Source organism: Heterodontus francisci, unplaced genomic scaffold (genome assembly GCF_036365525.1).
Source record: "Heterodontus francisci isolate sHetFra1 unplaced genomic scaffold, sHetFra1.hap1 HAP1_SCAFFOLD_645, whole genome shotgun sequence".
Lineage (NCBI taxonomy): Eukaryota > Metazoa > Chordata > Chondrichthyes > Heterodontiformes > Heterodontidae > Heterodontus > Heterodontus francisci.
In genome coordinates, this window is record NW_027141506.1 from 589,713 (window position 1) to 606,877 (window position 17,165).

At 49.6% G+C, this 17,165-nt stretch overlaps 2 protein-coding genes across 5 annotated transcripts in view; one reads left to right on the forward strand and one right to left on the reverse strand.

The window, feature by feature from the left end:
* Positions 1 to 8,435: 8,435 nt before the first annotated feature.
* Positions 8,436 to 13,057, forward strand: nif3l1 (NIF3 NGG1 interacting factor 3-like 1 (S. cerevisiae)). Its single transcript, XM_068027424.1, has 7 exons — positions 8,436 to 8,572; positions 9,660 to 10,096; positions 11,497 to 11,659; positions 11,952 to 12,066; positions 12,236 to 12,374; positions 12,595 to 12,678; positions 12,802 to 13,057. The coding sequence occupies exons 2-7, from the start codon at positions 9,688 to 9,690 to the stop codon at positions 12,984 to 12,986; spliced, it is 1,095 nt and encodes a 364-aa protein (XP_067883525.1). The 5' UTR covers positions 8,436 to 8,572; positions 9,660 to 9,687; the 3' UTR covers positions 12,987 to 13,057.
* A 430-nt stretch (positions 13,058 to 13,487) lies between these two features.
* Positions 13,488 to 17,165, reverse strand: part of LOC137363922 (transforming growth factor beta-1-induced transcript 1 protein-like) — a 102,650-nt gene continuing 98,972 nt past the window's right edge. For all 4 annotated transcript variants that reach the window (XM_068027420.1, XM_068027419.1, XM_068027421.1 and 1 more), the window contains one exon: positions 13,488 to 14,227. In XM_068027420.1, the coding sequence (XP_067883521.1) occupies positions 13,961 to 14,227 (267 nt within the window). In that variant the 3' untranslated portion in view covers positions 13,488 to 13,960. The remainder of the gene's footprint in view (positions 14,228 to 17,165) is intronic.

Consider the following 17,165-nt stretch of genomic DNA (forward strand, 5'->3'; position numbering starts at 1 on the left):
TACAACTGTGTGTAATGTGTGTGTGTGTGTATACAACTGTGTGTAATGTGAGTGTGTGTATACAACTGAGTGTATTGTTTGTGTGTGTATACAACTGTGTGTGTGTGTATACAACTGTGTGTGTGTGTATACAACTGTGTGTATTGTTTGTGTGTGTATACAACTGTGTGTGTGTGTATACAACTGTGTGTGTGTGTGTATACAACTGTGTGTATTGTGTGTGTGTGGATACAACTGTGTGTATATACAACTGTGTGTATTGTGTGTCTGTGTATATACAACTGTGTGTATTGTGTGTTTGTGTGCATACAACTGTGTGTATTGTGTGTGTAGACAACTGTGTGTATTGTGTGTGTATACAACTGTGTATAATGTGTGTGTGTGTGTATACAACTGTGTGCATTGTGTGTGTGTGTGTATACAACTGTGTGTATTGTGTGTGTGTGTATACAACTGTGTGTATTGTGTGTGTATGCAACTGTGTGTATGTACATCTATGTGTATTGTGTGTGTGTGTATACAACTGTGTGTATTGTGTGTGTGTGTGTATACAACTGTGTGTATTGTGTGTGTGTGTACATACAACTGTGTGTATTGTGTGTTTGTGTGCATACAACTGTGTGTATTGTGTCTGTGTGTATACAACTGCATGTATTGTGTGTGTATGGATACAACTGTGTATACAACTGTGTTTATTGTGTGTGTGTGTATACAACTGTGTGTATTGTTTGTGTGTGTATACAACTGTGTGTGTGTGTGTATACAACTGTGTGTGTGTGTATACAACTGTGTGTATTGGGTGTGTGTGTGGATACAACTGTGTGTATATACAACTGTGTGTATTGTGTGTCTGTGTATATACAACTGTGTGTATTGTGTGTGTGTATACACGTGTGTTTTCTGTGTGTGTATACACGTGTGTATTGTGTCTGTGTGTGTATACAACTGTGTGTATTGTGTGTGTGTGTATACAACTGTGTGTATTGTGTGTGTGTGTATATACAACTGTGTGTATTGTGCGTGTGTGTATATACAACTGTGTGTAATGTGTGTGTGTGTATATATACAACTGTGTGTAATGTGTGTGTGTGTGTATACAACTGTGTGTAATGTGAGCGTGTGTATACAACTGAGTGTATTGTGTGTGTGTGTATATACAACTGTGTGTACTGTGTGTGTGCGTGCATACAACAGTGTGTATTGTGTGTGTATACAACTGTGCGTATTGTGTGTGTGTATACAACTGTGTGTATTGTGTGTGTGTGTATACAACTGTGTGTGTGTGTATATACAACTGTGTGTATTGTGTGTGTGCGTGTATACAACTGTGTGTATATACAACTGTGTGTATTGTGTGTCTGTGTATATACAACTGTGTGTATTGTGTGTGTGTATACACGTGTGTTTTGTGTGTGTGTATACACGTGTGTATTGTGCCTGTGTGTATACAACTGTGTGTATTTTGTGTGTGTGTGTGTATACAACTGTGTGCATTGTGTGTGTGTGTATATAACTTTGTGTATTGTGTGTGTGTGTATATACAACTGTGTGTATTGTGTGTGTGTGTAAATACAACTTTGTGTATTGTGTGTGTGTGTATATACAACTGTGTGTATTGTGTGTGTGTATATGCAACTGTGTGTATTGCGTGTGTGTATATACAACTGTCAGTATTGTGTGTCTGTGTATATACAACTGTGTGTATTGTGTGTGTGTATACACGTTTGTATTGTGTCTGTGTGTGTATACAACTGTGTGTATTGTGTGTGCGTATATAGACAACTGTGTGTATTGTGTGTGTGTGTGTATACAACTGTGTGTATTGTGTGTGTGTGTATATACAACTGTGTGTATTGTGTGTGTGTGTATACAACTGTGTGTATTGTGTGTGTGTGTGTATATAACTTTGTGTATTGTGTGTGTGTGTATATACAGATGTGTGTATTGTGTGTGTGCGTGCATACAACTGTGTGTATTGTGTGTGTATACAACTGTGTGTATTGTGTGTGTGTGTATACACCTGTGTGTATTGTGTGTGTGTGTATACAACTGTGTGTGTGTGTATACAACTGTGTGTGTGTGTATACAACTGTGTGTATTGTTTGTGTGTGTATACAACTGTGTGTGTGTGTATACAACTGTGTGTGTGTGTGTATACAACTGTGTGTATTGTGTGTGTGTGGATACAACTGTGTGTATATACAACTGTGTGTATTGTGTGTCTGTGTATATACAACTGTGTGTATTGTGTGTTTGTGTGCATACAACTGTGTGTATTGTGTGTGTAGACAACTGTGTGTATTGTGTGTGTATACAACTGTGTATAATGTGTGTGTGTGTATACAACTGTGTGTATTGTGTGTGTGTGTGTATACAACTGTGTGTATTGTGTGTGTATACAACTGTGTTTATTGTGTGTGTATACAACTGTGTGTATTGTTTGTGTGTGTATACAACTGTGTGTGTGTGTATACAACTGTGTGTATTGTGTGTGTGTGTGGATACAACTGTGTGTATATACAACTGTGTGTATTGTGTGTCTGTGTATATACAACTGTGTGTATTGCGTGTGTGTGTATACAACTGTGTGTATTGTGTGTGTGTGTGGATACAACTGTGTGTATATACAACTGTGTGTATTGTGTGTGTGTAGACACGTGTGTTTTGTGTGTGTGCATACACGTGTGTATTGTGTCTGTGTGTGTATACAACTGTGTGTATTGTGTGTGTGTATACAACTGTGTGTATTGTGTGTGTGTGTATATACAACTGTGTGTACTCTGTGTGTGTGTATCCAACTGTGTGAATTGTGTGTGCGTGTATATAACTGTGTGTATTGTGCGTGTGTGTATATACAACAGTGTGTAATGTGTGTGTGTGTATATACAACTGTGTGTAATGTGTGTGTGTGTGTATACAACTGTGTGTAATGTGAGTGTGTGTATACAACTGAGTGTATTGTTTGTGTGTGTATACAACTGTGTGTGTGTGTATACAACTGTGTGTGTGTGTATACAACTGTGTGTATTGTTTGTGTGTGTATACAACTGTGTGTGTGTGTATACAACTGTGTGTGTGTGTGTATACAACTGTGTGTATTGTGTGTGTGTGGATACAACTGTGTGTATATACAACTGTGTGTATTGTGTGTCTGTGTATATACAACTGTGTGTATTGTGTGTTTGTGTGCATACAACTGTGTGTATTGTGTGTGTAGACAACTGTGTGTATTGTGTGTGTATACAACTGTGTATAATGTGTGTGTGTGTGTATACAACTGTGTGTATTGTGTGTGTGTGTGTATACAACTGTGTGTATTGTGTGTGTATACAACTGTGTTTATTGTGTGTGTATACAACTGTGTGTATTGTTTGTGTGTGTATACAACTGTGTGTGTGTGTATACAACTGTGTGTATTGTGTGTGTGTGTGGATACAACTGTGTGTATATACAACTGTGTGTATTGTGTGTCTGTGTATATACAACTGTGTGTATTGCGTGTGTGTGTATACAACTGTGTGTATTGTGTGTGTGTGTGTGGATACAACTGTGTGTATATACAACTGTGTGTATTGTGTGTGTGTATACACGTGTGTTTTGTGTGTGTGTATACACGTGTGTATTGTGTCTGTGTGTGTATACAACTGTGTGTATTGTGTGCGTGTATATAACTGTGTGTATTGTGCGTGTGTGTATATACAACAGTGTGTAATGTGTGTGTGTGTGTATATACAACTGTGTGTAATGTGTGTGTGTGTGTATACAACTGTGTGTAATGTGAGTGTGTGTATACAACTGAGTGTATTGTGTGTGTGTGTATATACAACTGTGTGTACTATGTGTGTGCGTGCATACAACAGTGTGTATTGTGTGTGTATACAACTGTGCGTATTGTGTGTGTCTATACAACTGTGTGTATTGTGTGTGTGTGTGTGTGTGTATATACAACTGTGTATATTGTGTGTGTGTTTAGAGACAACTGTGTGTATTGTGTGTGTGTGTATACATCTGTGTGTGTGTGTGTGTATGCAACTGTGTGTATTGTGTGTGTGTATATACAACTGTGTGTATTGTGTGTGTGTATACAACTGTGTGTGTGTGTGTATACAACTGTGTGTATTGTGTGTGTGTATATACAACTGTGTGTATTTTGTGTGTGTGTGCATACAACTGTGTGTATTGTGTCTGTGTGTACACAACTGTGTGTATTGTGTGTCTATACAACTGTGTGCATTGTGTGTGTGTGTGTGTATACAACTGTGTGTATTGTGTGTGTGTGTGCATACAGCTATGTGTATTGTGTCTGTGTGTATACAACTGTGTGTATTGTGTGTGTATGCAACTGTGTGTATGTACATCTATGTGTATTGTGTGTGTATATACAACTGTGTGTATTGTGTGTGTGTGTGTATACAACTGTGTGTATTGTGTGTGTGTGTACATACAACTGTGTGCATTGTGTGTTTGTGTGGATACAACTGTGTGTATTGTGTGTGTGTGTGCATACAACTATGTGTATTGTGTCTGTGTGTATACAACTGTGTGTATTGTGTGTGTATGCAACTGTGTGTATGTACATCTATGTGTATTGTGTGTGTATACAACTGTGTGTATTGTGTGTGTGTGTATATACAACTGTGTGTATTGTGTGTGTGTGTATACAACTGTGTGTATTATGTGTGTGTGTATATAACTTTCTGTATTGTGTGTGTGTGTATATATACAGATGTGTGTATTGTGTGTGTGTATATATATACAACTGTGTGTATTGTGTGTGTGTGTATATACAACTGTGTGTATTGCGTGTGTGTATATACAACTGTGTGTATTGTGTGTGTATTATGCAACTGTGTGTATTGTGTCTGTGTGTGTATACAACTGTGTGTATTGTGTGTGTGTTTATTTACAACTGTGTGTATTTTGTCTGTGTGTATGCAACTGTGTCTATTGTGTCTGTGTGTATACAACTGTGTGTATTTTGTGTGTGTCTACAACTGTGTGTATTGTGTGTGTGTGTATGCAACTGTGTGTATTGTGTGTGTGTGTATATACAACTGTGTGTATTGTGTGTGTATTATGCAACTGTGTGTATTGTGTGTGTATATACAACTGTGTGTATTGTGTCTGTGTGTGTATGCAACTGTGTGTGTTGTGTGTGTGTGTATATACAACTGTGTGTATTGTGTGTGTGTGTGTATACAACTGTGTGTATTGTGGGTGTGTATATATACAACTGTGTGTATTGTGTGTGTGTATATATACAACTGTGTGTATTGTGTGTGTGTGTGTATACAACTGTGTGTATTGTGTGTGTGTATATATACAACTGTGTGTATTGTGTGTGTGTTTATATACAACTGCGTGTATTGTGTCTGTGTGTATATACAATGGTGTGTATTGTGTGTGTGTATACAACTGTGTGCATTGTGTCTGTGTGTATATACAACTCTGTGTACAGTGTATTTGTATATAACAACTGTGTGTATTGTGTCTGTGTGTATATACAACTGTGTGCATTGTGTCTGTGTGTATATACAACTCTGTGTACAGTGTATTTGTATATAACAACTGTGTGTATTGTGTCTGTGTGTATATACAACAACTGTGTGTATTGTGTCTGTGTGTATATACAACTGTGTGTATTGTGTCTGTGTGTATATACAACTGTGTGTATTGTGTCTGTGTGCATATACAACTCTGTGTATTGTGTCTGTGTGTAGAAACAACTGTGTGTATTGTCTGTGTAAAACGAACACCATGGGACATGGGATGGATGCTCCATCCATCAATATTGGCGACCACGCTCTGGAAGTGGTTCAAGAATTCACCTGCAGTCCATGTCCACTCTCCCCTGTCACTGACTCTACACCCATTTAATCACCCACAGTCCATGTCCACTCTCCCCTATCACTGACTCTACACCCATTTAATCACCCACAGTCCATGTCCACTCTCCCCTATCACTGACTCTACACCCATTTAATCACCCACAGTCCATGTCCACTCTCCCCCTATCACTGACTCTACACCCATTTAATCACCCACAGCCCATGTCCACTCTCCCCCTATCACTGACTCTACACCCATTTAATCACCCACAGTCCATGTCCACTCTCCCCCTATCACTGACTCTACACCCATTTAATCACCCACAGTCCATGTCCACTCTCCCCCTATCACTGACTCTACACCCATTTAATCACCCACAGTCCATGTCCACTCTCCCCCTATCACTGACTCTACACCCATTTAATCACCCACAGTCCATGTCCACTCTCCCCCTATCACTGACTCTACACCCATTTAATCACCCACAGTCCATGTCCACTCTCCCCGATCACTGACTCTACACCCATTTAATCACCCACAGCCCATGTCCACTCTCCCTCTATCACTGACTCTACACCCATTTAATCACCCACAGCCCATGTCCACTCTCCCCTATCACTGACTCTACACCCATTTAATCACCCACAGCCCATGTCCACTCTCCCCTATCACTGACTCTACACCCATTTAATCACCCACAGTCCATGTCCACTCTCCCTCTATCACTGACTCTACACCCATTTAATCACCCACAGCCCATGTCCACTCTCCCCTATCACTGACTCTACACCCATTTAATCACCCACAGCCCATGTCCACTCTCCCCCTATCACTGACTCTACACCCATTTAATCACCCACAGCCCATGTCCACTCTCCTCGATCACTGACTCTACACCCATTTAATCACCCACAGCCCATGTCCACTCTCCCCTATCACTGACTCTACACCCATTTAATCACCCACAGCCCATGTCCACTCTCCTCGATCACTGACTCTACACCCATTTAATCACCCACAGCCCATGTCCACTCTCCTCTATCACTGACTCTACACCCATTTAATCACCCACAGCCCATGTCCACTCTCCCCTATCACTGACTCTACACCCATTTAATCACCCACAGCCCATGTCCACTCTCCTCTATCACTGACTCTACACCCATTTAATCACCCACAGCCCATGTCCACTCTCCTCTATCACTGACTCTACACCCATTTAATCACCCACAGTCCATGTCCACTCTCCTCTATCACTGACTCCACACCCATTTAATCACCCACAGTCCATGTCCACTCTCCCCTATCACTGACTCTACACCCATTTAATCACCCACAGCCCATGTCCACTCTCCTCGATCACTGACTCTACACCCATTTAATCACCCACAGCCCATGTCCACTCTCCCCTATCACTGACTCTACACCCATTTAATCACCCACAGCCCATGTCCACTCTCCTCTATCACTGACTCTACACCCATTTAATCACCCACAGCCCATGTCCACTCTCCCCTATCACTGACTCTACACCCATTTAATCACCCACAGCCCATGTCCACTCTCCTCTATCACTGACTCTACACCCATTTAATCACCCACAGCCCATGTCCACTCTCCCCTATCACTGACTCTACACCCATTTAATCACCCACAGCCCATGTCCACTCTCCTCGATCACTGACTCTACACCCATTTAATCACCCACAGCCCATGTCCACTCTCCTCTATCACTGACTCTACACCCATTTAATCACCCACAGCCCATGTCCACTCTCCTCTATCACTGACTCTACACCCATTTAATCACCCACAGCCCATGTCCACTCTCCCCTATCACTGACTCTACACCCATTTAATCACCCACAGCCCATGTCCACTCTCCCCTATCACTGACTCTACACCCATTTAATCACCCACAGCCCATGTCCACTCTCCTCGATCACTGACTCTACACCCATTTAATCACCCACAGCCCATGTCCACTCTCCCCTATCACTGACTCTACACCCATTTAATCACCCACAGCCCATGTCCACTCTCCCTCTATCACTGACTCTACACCCATTTAATCACCCACAGCCCATGTCCACTCTCCTCTATCACTGACTCTACACCCATTTAATCACCCACAGCCCATGTCCACTCTCCTCTATCACTGACTCTACACCCATTTAATCACCCACAGCCCATGTCCACTCTCCTCTATCACTGACTCTACACCCATTTAATCACCCACAGCCCATGTCCACTCTCCCCCTATCACTGACTCTACACCCATTTAATCACCCACAGCCCATGTCCACTCTCCTCTATCACTGACTCTACACCCATTTAATCACCCACAGCCCATGTCCACTCTCCCCTATCACTGACTCTGCACCCATTTAATCCCCTCCCAATTAAAGCTTTCCAATGCATCTGCATGTGCTTTCACGCCACCGCAGAGGAGTTTGGAGCAAGCCCCAGATGGAGAGGGGGGGAGCGGCCCCTTTAAGAGATTCGCAGCAGAAACGCCTTTTTCAAAACGTCATCTCAGAGGTGGTTTGGCCTGCGGGGGCGGCCGTGGCGGCGGGAGCCAGTGCGCAGTCGCGGAAGTGTCTGACACCCGGAAGTGTTGCTGAACCCGGAAGTGGGTCCTCTCCAGCCTCCAAACACCTCAGTTTCAAACATTCTTTGCTATTTGAATTCTTTTTTGTTGTTGTTGTTGTTGAGTTGAATTAAGTTTGATAATTTAAGAAAGGTATAAGCTTTGAAAGGATTATTTTCTGCTCCAGAGCTGCTTTTATGCAACACATGTGGTTTCTTTTGCCAGTATTGATTTGGTTGGCGCAGTTTCAGTGGGAAGGGGTTACATTGGCTTCAGAGGGACTATTCAACTGGGGTGGGCCTGCCCAGCCGCCCCACCCCACCCCACCCCTCCGCGAGGGACCTGCCTTCTGGGAGAGTGTGTTGCAGGGACAAGTGGGGTCGATATTGAGGAGTGTATTAATGGAGGAGAGAGAGAGAGGCGGAGAGGTTGAGGGAGGGAATTCCGGAGCTCGGGACCCCCCCCCCCCCCACCCCCGGCAGCTGAAGGCACGGCCCCCAATGGTGGAGCGATGGGAATCGGGGGATGGTCAAGAGGCCGGAATTGGAGGGAGTGCAGAGATCTCGGAGGGTGGTAGGGGATGGCGGAGGTTACAGAGATAGGGAGGGTTGTAGGGGCTGGAGGAGGTTACAGAGATAGGGAGGGTTGTAGGGGCTGGAGGAGGTTACAGAGATAGGGAGGGTTGTAGGGGCTGGAGGAGGTTACAGAGATAGGGAGGGTTGTAGGGGCTGGAGGAGGTTACAGAGATAGGGAGGGTTGTCGGGGACTGGAGGAGGTTACAGAGATAGGGAGGGTTGTAGGGACTGGAGGAGGTTACAGAGATAGGGAGGGTTGTAGGGGCTGGAGGAGGTTACAGAGATAGGGAGGGTTGTCGGGGACTGGAGGAGGTTACAGAGATAGGGAGGGTTGTAGGGGCTGGAGGAGGTTACAGAGATAGGGAGGGTTGTAGGGGCTGGAGGAGGTTACAGAGATAGGGAGGGTTGTAGGGGCTGGAGGAGGTTACAGAGATAGGGAGGGTTGTAGGGACTGGAGGAGGTTACAGAGATAGGGAGGATTTAAGGGGCTGGAGGAGGTTACAGAGATAGGGAGGGTTGTAGGTGCTGGAGGAAATGAGCTGTAGTGGAAGGCGGGCTTAGTGACTCCTTGCATTGGAGCTCGGGGTACAGCTGCGATGCCCTCGTAGTGGAATAGCAGCCTGTCGTGGTCAGTTGAATGTCTCACTTCACTCTCTCTCTTTCAGGGCTGGAGCCAGTCAGTCCGTCCTGTGCATGCTGCTGTCCGGGGGTCGCCTGCTCGTTCGACCCCTGACCCGACGGCCCCTCATGGAGTTGGCCTCTGTCGTCGCGGCCCTGGAGCGGTTGGCGCCGCCCGCCCTGGCCGCCAGCTGGGATAACGTGGGCCTCCTGGTGGAGCCCAGCCCTCCCCACACCGTGCACACCATGCTGCTCACCAACGACCTGACCGAGGGGGTGATGGAGGAGGCCCTGAGGCTGCAGGCCCAGCTTGTCCTGGCCTACCATCCCCCGCTGTTCCATCCCTTCCGCCGCGTCACCATGGCGACCTGGAAGGAGCGGCTCCTTGTCCGGGCACTGGAGAACCGCGTGGCCATTTACTCCCCGCACACCGCCTTTGACGCCTCACCTCACGGAGTCAACGACTGGCTGGCCAAGGGACTGGGTGAGTAAGCAGTGTCCCCCATCAAACACTCCCAGGACAGGTACAGTACGCGGGTTAGATACAGAGTAAAGCTCCCTCTACACTGTCCCCCATCAAACACTCCCAGGACAGGTACAGTACGGGGGTTAGATACAGAGTAAAGCTCCCTCTACACTGTCCCCCATCAAACACTCCCCAGGACAGGTACAGTACGGGGGTTAGATACAGAGTAAAGCTCCCTCTACACTGTCCCCCATCAAACACTCCCCAGGACAGGTACAGTACGGGGGTTAGATACAGAGTAAAGCTCCCTCTACACTGTCCCCCATCAAACACTCCCAGGACAGGTACAGTACGGGGGTTAGATACAGAGTAAAGCTCCCTCTACACTGTCCCCCATCAAACACTCCCAGGACAGGTACAGTACGGGGGTTAGATACAGAATAAAGCTCCCTCTACACTGTCCCCCATCAAACACTCCCCAGGACAGGTACAGTACGGGGGTTAGATACAGAGTAAAGCTCCCTCTACACTGTCCCCCATCAAACACTCCCCAGGACAGGTACAGTACGGGGGTTAGATACAGAGTAAAGCTCCCTCTACACTGTCCCCCATCAAACACTCCCCAGGACAGGTACAGTACGGGGGTTAGATACAGAGTAAAGCTCCCTCTACACTGTCCCCCATCAAACACTCCCCAGGACAGGTACAGTACGGGGGTTAGATACAGAGTAAAGCTCCCTCTACACTGTCCCCCATCAAACACTCCCCAGGACAGGTACAGTACGGGGTTAGATACAGAGTAAAGCTCCCTCTACACTGTCCCCCATCAAACACTCCCCAGGACAGGTACAGTACGGGGTTAGATACAGAGCAAAGCTCCCTCTACACTGTCCCCATCAAACACTCCCAGGACAGGTACAGTACGGGGGTTAGATACAGAGTAAAGCTCCCTCTACACTGTCCCCATCAAACACTCCCAGGACAGGTACAGTACGGGGTTAGATACAGAGTAAAGCTCCCTCTACACTGTCCCCCATCAAACACTCCCAGGACAGGTACAGTACGGGGTTAGATACAGAGTAAAGCTCCCTCTACACTGTCCCCCATCAAACACTCCCCAGGACAGGTACAGTACGGGGTTAGATACAGAGCAAAGCTCCCTCTACACTGTCCCCATCAAACACTCCCAGGACAGGTACAGTACGGGGGTTAGATACAGAGTAAAGCTCCCTCTACACTGTCCCCCATCAAACACTCCCAGGACAGGTACAGTACGGGGGTTAGATACAGAGTAAAGCTCCCGCTACACTGTCCCCCATCAAACACTCCCAGGACAGGTACAGTACGGGGGTTAGATACAGAGTAAAGCTCCTTCTACACTGTCCCCATTATCTTCTCCTTCTGTCTCTCTTTCTCAGGCGACTGCTCCACTGTGCCTCTGACAAACTCCACAGCAGACACCTTCCCGACACCGGGATCACACCGCCTGGAAGCGACGATCCCGGCCAGCTATGACGCCGCCTCCGTAGTCGCACGGCTGCGGGCATTAGAGGGGGCCACGGTGGCCCTCGTGACCCTCAGGTACTGGGATGTTCCTCATCTGCTGTCGCTGGGGTGGCCTCGGGCCTGGTGGCTGTCACCCGGGCCCGAGTGAGAAGTGGTGGGCTATTCCACTGCAGGTGGCGGCGCAGTGGAGCCCCAGCATTGCGAGGGAAGTCCGATTGGATCCTGACTGCCCAGGGTAGTTTCCCTTTGTGTGTGTGTGTGTGTGTGTGGCTCTGTCCCAACCTGGTTGGAGCCAAGCCGTGACTCGGCTGTTTTTTTCCTCCTGCCACCGCCTCTCTTATTCGCCCGTTGTTTCTGCGTCCCACAGCTCCGGGTCCCGGCTGTCGCTCAACTGTTCCCGGAAAGCCCTTGTGGAGGCCGTGCGAGTCCTGAACCGTGTCGAGGAGATCCGCGCCAGTCTGGAGGTCACGGAGCTTCAGAAGGTAAGGGGCGGGCAGGCGGGCACCGCCGCGCGGATGACTCCGGAATTTGCCCGCCGAGGGGACGTGACCGAGAGCCGACTGGCGCTCGCTCGGCCCGCGCGCGCGCGGGACCGCCATCTGAACCGCCCGTTTGTCCCTCTGATCGCCTCTTCCTCCTCCTCCTTCGCAGCCTCCGCTCCCCGACACGGGGATGGGCCGATTGTGCGCGCTGAGGGAGAAAACGTCCACGGCCGCTGTCATCCGGCGGATCAAAGAGCACCTGAAGCTGGCTCATGTCCGGGTGGCGCTGGGCACGGGGCGGAGCCTGGGTGAGTCGAGCCGTCGCGGAGTCAGTGGGCGGGGGGGGGCTTTCGGGTTTGCCCCCCCCCCCCCCCGGGAAGTGTTCTGACGCGTTCTGAGATGGCGGGCGGGGGTGCTGAGGCCCACGCGTAGTTTCGTCACCGTGGCTGCGGAGCCCGTTAACGCGGGGGCGCGACGGTTCCGGTGCCCGATATACACGTGAGCCTGACCGCCTGTACCTTTTTGCAGATTCGGAGGTGGCGACTGCGGCCGTCTGTGCTGGCTCGGGTGCGAGCGTTCTCCGGGGAGTGGCGGCTGACCTGTTCCTGACGGGTAAGCGCGGTTTGGGCGAGCCCGCGGAGGCAGTGTGGGTGGTTGGGGGTGGGGATGGCGGGTCAGGGGCGCTGTGTCCGGATTGGCCGCCTGCTCAGATTCAACCTTTGCCCCTTCCCCCAGGTGAGATGTCGCACCACGAGGTGTTGGACGCCGTCGCTGTGGGAACGACCGTCGTGCTGTGCGAGCACAGCAACAGCGAGCGGGGATTCCTGGTCGAGCTCCGGGACGTCTTGAGCCAGAGTCTGGAGGGCCGGGTCTCCGTGCTCGTGTCCGCCGCGGACCGGGAGCCTCTCCGCGTCATGTGAGGGCCACGGCAGTGGATAAAGGGAGAGCCCAATCCTGGAGACCCTTCAATTAAATTATTGTATCACTGGCACTGGGAGTGTCTCATTTCCTCACGTTCCCGTGCGGGGAGAGAGAGGATACAGGAGGGGAGAGAGAGAGGAAACCTAAAAGCTTGACGCACTCAAATGTTGAGGGCCTTCAGTTGTAATATGAGGCGTTGTGACAAAGCCGCCCCTTCCAACGCCCTTTTCTGTTACCCCAGCCGTAGGCCCCTTTGAGTCACCCTACTCCTCGCTCCCTCTTCCCTGCTCCCCCCACCACCCACAGGCTCTTCCAAGACCCGAGCCTGGCCCCATCCGACTGTTTCCCAATCTCCTGTCCCGCCACGAAAGCCTTCACAGTGAGGGATCGGGGCCTACCACCCCAGGCTTGGCGGTGACGGAAGGGGCCGAGCAACGGCAGGTCGCGACAGGCGGAGAAATGAAGTGTTTCGAAGTTAAAAAAAAAAAGGAACCCATGTGACCAGGAACAGCGTCATTTATTTGAAGAGGTCATTTGTAATTTGCAAGACTATAAAGTGAAACCAGCAGAGATAAAATACTGGGGTTCTGAAACCGGCTGTGATTATACTGTGCGGGAGAGTGAGCGGTCGGTCACCAGCCTTAGAGAATAGATATATATAAAATAGCGTTGAGTATAAAATTGTGGTACGGATAACGGGAGATGTGAATAAATAAGAACCCAAGGCAGATTACAAACAAGGCCGGGCCGGGGGTGGCCGACATCCGGGGAATGTTTAACACGGGTGGGGGGGGGGGGGGAGGACGGAGGAACGGTGCCCGGGAACGTTTAGTATTCGGAGGAGGTGACGGTGGATTAGGAAAGACCCTTCATTCTTCCCGTCCGAGCAGGGGAGGTGTTGCCCCCTGACGTTGCCGGGCCCTGGTTTGGACCTGCGAGCGCAGGGCCTCACTGCCGGACAGGAGCCGGGCGTCTAGCCGAAGAGCTTGGTGAAGCACGGGTGGCAGTAAGGCTTGTCATTCTCTTCCTTGAAAGTTCCTTTGTTCAGCTGCTTGAGGCAAAAGGCACAGACGAAGTGGTTGGGGTGGAACTTGTTCCCCATGGCAGTGATACAACGACCGGTGATGGGCTTCTCGCACCCCGAACACAGAGAACCCCGGTTCTTGTGGTAGTGGATCTCGCAGTAAGGTTGGCCCGCGTGCTCGAAGAAACTCCCATTCACAAACGGAGTGAAGCAGTCCTGTGGAGAGAGAGCGGGGGCAGTGTGTTTAGTGTGTGGATTGATACTGGGCTGTGGGGAGAGAGCGGGGCAGTGGGATTAGTTTGGGGATTGATACAGGGCTATGGGGAGAGAGCGGGGCAGTGGGATTAGTTTGGGGATTGATACAGGGATATGGGGAGAGAGCGGGGCAGTGGGATTAGTTTGGGGATTGATACAGGGATATGGGGAGAGAGCGGGGCAGTGGGATTAGTTTGGGGATTGATACAGGGCTATGGGGAGAGAGCGGGGCAGTGGGATTAGTTTGGGGATTGATGCAGGGCTATGGGGAGAGAGCGGGGCAGTGGGATTAGTTTGGGGATTGATACAGGGATATGGGGAGAGAGCGGGGCAGTGGGATTAGTTTGGGGATTGATACAGGGATATGGGGAGAGAGCGGGGCAGTGAGATTAGTTTGGGGATTGATACAGGGACACGGGGAGAGAGCAGGGCAGTGAGATTAGTTTGGAGATTGATACAGGGATATGGGGAGAGAGCGGGGCAGTGGGATTAGTTTGGGGATTGATACTGGGCTATGGGGAGAGAGCGGGGCAGTGGGATTAGTTTGGGGATTGATGCAGGGCTATGGGGAGAGAGCGGGGCAGTGGGATTAGTTTGGGGATTGATACAGGGATATGGGGAGAGAGCGGGGCAGTGGGATTAGTTTAGGGATTGATACAGGGATATGGGGAGAGAGCGGGGCAGTGAGATTAGTTTGGGGATTGATACAGGGACACGGGGAGAGAGCAGGGCAGTGAGATTAGTTTGGAGATTGATACAGGGCTATGGGGAGAGAGCGGGGCAGTGAGATTAGTTTGGGGATTGATACAGGGATATGGGGAGAGAGCGGGGCAGTGGAATTAGTTTGGTGATTGATACTGGGCTATGGGGAGAGAGCGGGGCAGTGGGATTAGTTTGGGGATTGATACAGGGCTATGGGGAGAGAGCGGGGCAGTGGGATTAGTTTGGGGATTGATACAGGGACACGGGGAGAGAGCGGGGCAGTGGGATTAGTTTGGGGATTGATACAGGGATATGGGGAGAGAGCGGGGCAGTGGGATTAGTTTGGGGATTGATACAGGGATATGGGGAGAGAGCGGGGCAGTGGGATTAGTTTGGGGATTGATACAGGGATATGGGGAGAGAGCGGGGCAGTGAGATTAGTTTGGGGATTGATACAGGGCTATGGGGAGAGAGCGGGGCAGTGGGATTAGTTTGGGGATTGATACAGGGATATGGGGAGAGAGCGGGGCAGTGGGATTAGTTTGGGAATTGATACAGGGACACGGGGAGAGAGCAGGGCAGTGGGATTAGTTTGGGGATTGATACAGGGCGATGGGGAGAGAGCGGGGCAGTGGAATTAGTTTGGTGATTGATACTGGGCTATGGGGAGAGAGCGGGGCAGTGGGATTAGTTTGGGGATTGATACAGGGACACGGGGAGAGAGCGGGGCAGTGGGATTAGTTTGAGGATTGATACAGGGACACGGGGAGAGAGCGGGGCAGTGGGATTAGTTTGGTGATTGATACTGGGCTATGGGGAGAGAGCGGGGCAGTGGGATTAGTTTGGGGATTGATACAGGGACACGGGGAGAGAGCGGGGCAGTGGGATTAGTTTGGGGATTGATACAGGGATATGGGGAGAGAGCGGGGCAGTGGGATTAGTTTGGGGATTGATACAGGGCGATGGGGAGAGAGCGGGGCAGTGGAATTAGTTTGGTGATTGATACTGGGCTATGGGGAGAGAGCGGGGCAGTGGGATTAGTTTGGGGATTGATACAGGGACACGGGGAGAGAGCGGGGCAGTGGGATTAGTTTGGGGATTGATACAGGGATATGGGGAGAGAGCGGGGCAGTGGGATTAGTTTGGGGATTGATACAGGGATATGGGGAGAGAGCGGGGCAGTGAGATTAGTTTGGGAATTGATACAGGGACACGGGGAGAGAGCGGGGCAGTGGGATTAGTTTGGGAATTGATACAGGGACACGGGGAGAGAGCGGGGCAGTGGGTTTAGTTTGGGGATTGATACAGGGCTACGGGGAGAGAGCGGGGCAGTGAGATTAGTTTGGAGATTGATACAGGGCTACGGGGAGAGAGCGGGGCAGTGGGTTTAGTTTGGGGATTGATACAGGGCTACGGGGAGAGAGCGGGGCAGTGAGATTAGTTTGGGGATTGATACAGGGCTACGGGGAGAGAGCGGGGCAGTGGGATTAGTTTGGGGATTGATACAGGGATATGGGGAGAGAGCGGGGCAGTGAGATTAGTTTGGGGATTGATACAGGGCTATGGGGAGAGAGCGGGGCAGTGGGATTAGTTTGGGGATTGATACAGGGATATGGGGAGAGAGCGGGGCAGTGGGATTAGTTTGGGGATTGATACAGGGCTCTGGGGAGAGAGCGGGGCAGTGGGATTAGTTTGGGGATTGATACAGGGCTATGGGGAGAGAGCGGGGCAGTGAGATTAGTTTGGGGATTGATACCGGGCTATGGGGAGAGAGCGGGGCAGTGGGATTAGTTTGGGGATTGATACAGGGATATGGGGAGAGAGCGGGGCAGTGAGATTAGTTTGGGGATTGATACAGGGCTATGGGGAGAGAGCGGGGCAGTGGGATTAGTTTGGGGATTGATACAGGGATATGGGGAGAGAGCGGGGCAGTGGGATTAGTTTGGGGATTGATACAGGGCTATGGGGAGAGAGCGGGGCAGTGGGATTAGTTTGGGGATTGATACAGGGCTATGGGGAGAGAGCGGGGCAGTGAGATTAGTTTGGGGATTGATACAGGGCTATGGGGAGAGAGCGGGGCAGTGGGATTAGTTTGGGGATTGATACAGGGATATGGGGAGAGAGCGGGGCAGTGGGATTAGTTTGGGGATTGATACAGGGATATGGGGAGAGAGCAGGGCAGTGGGATTAGTTTGGG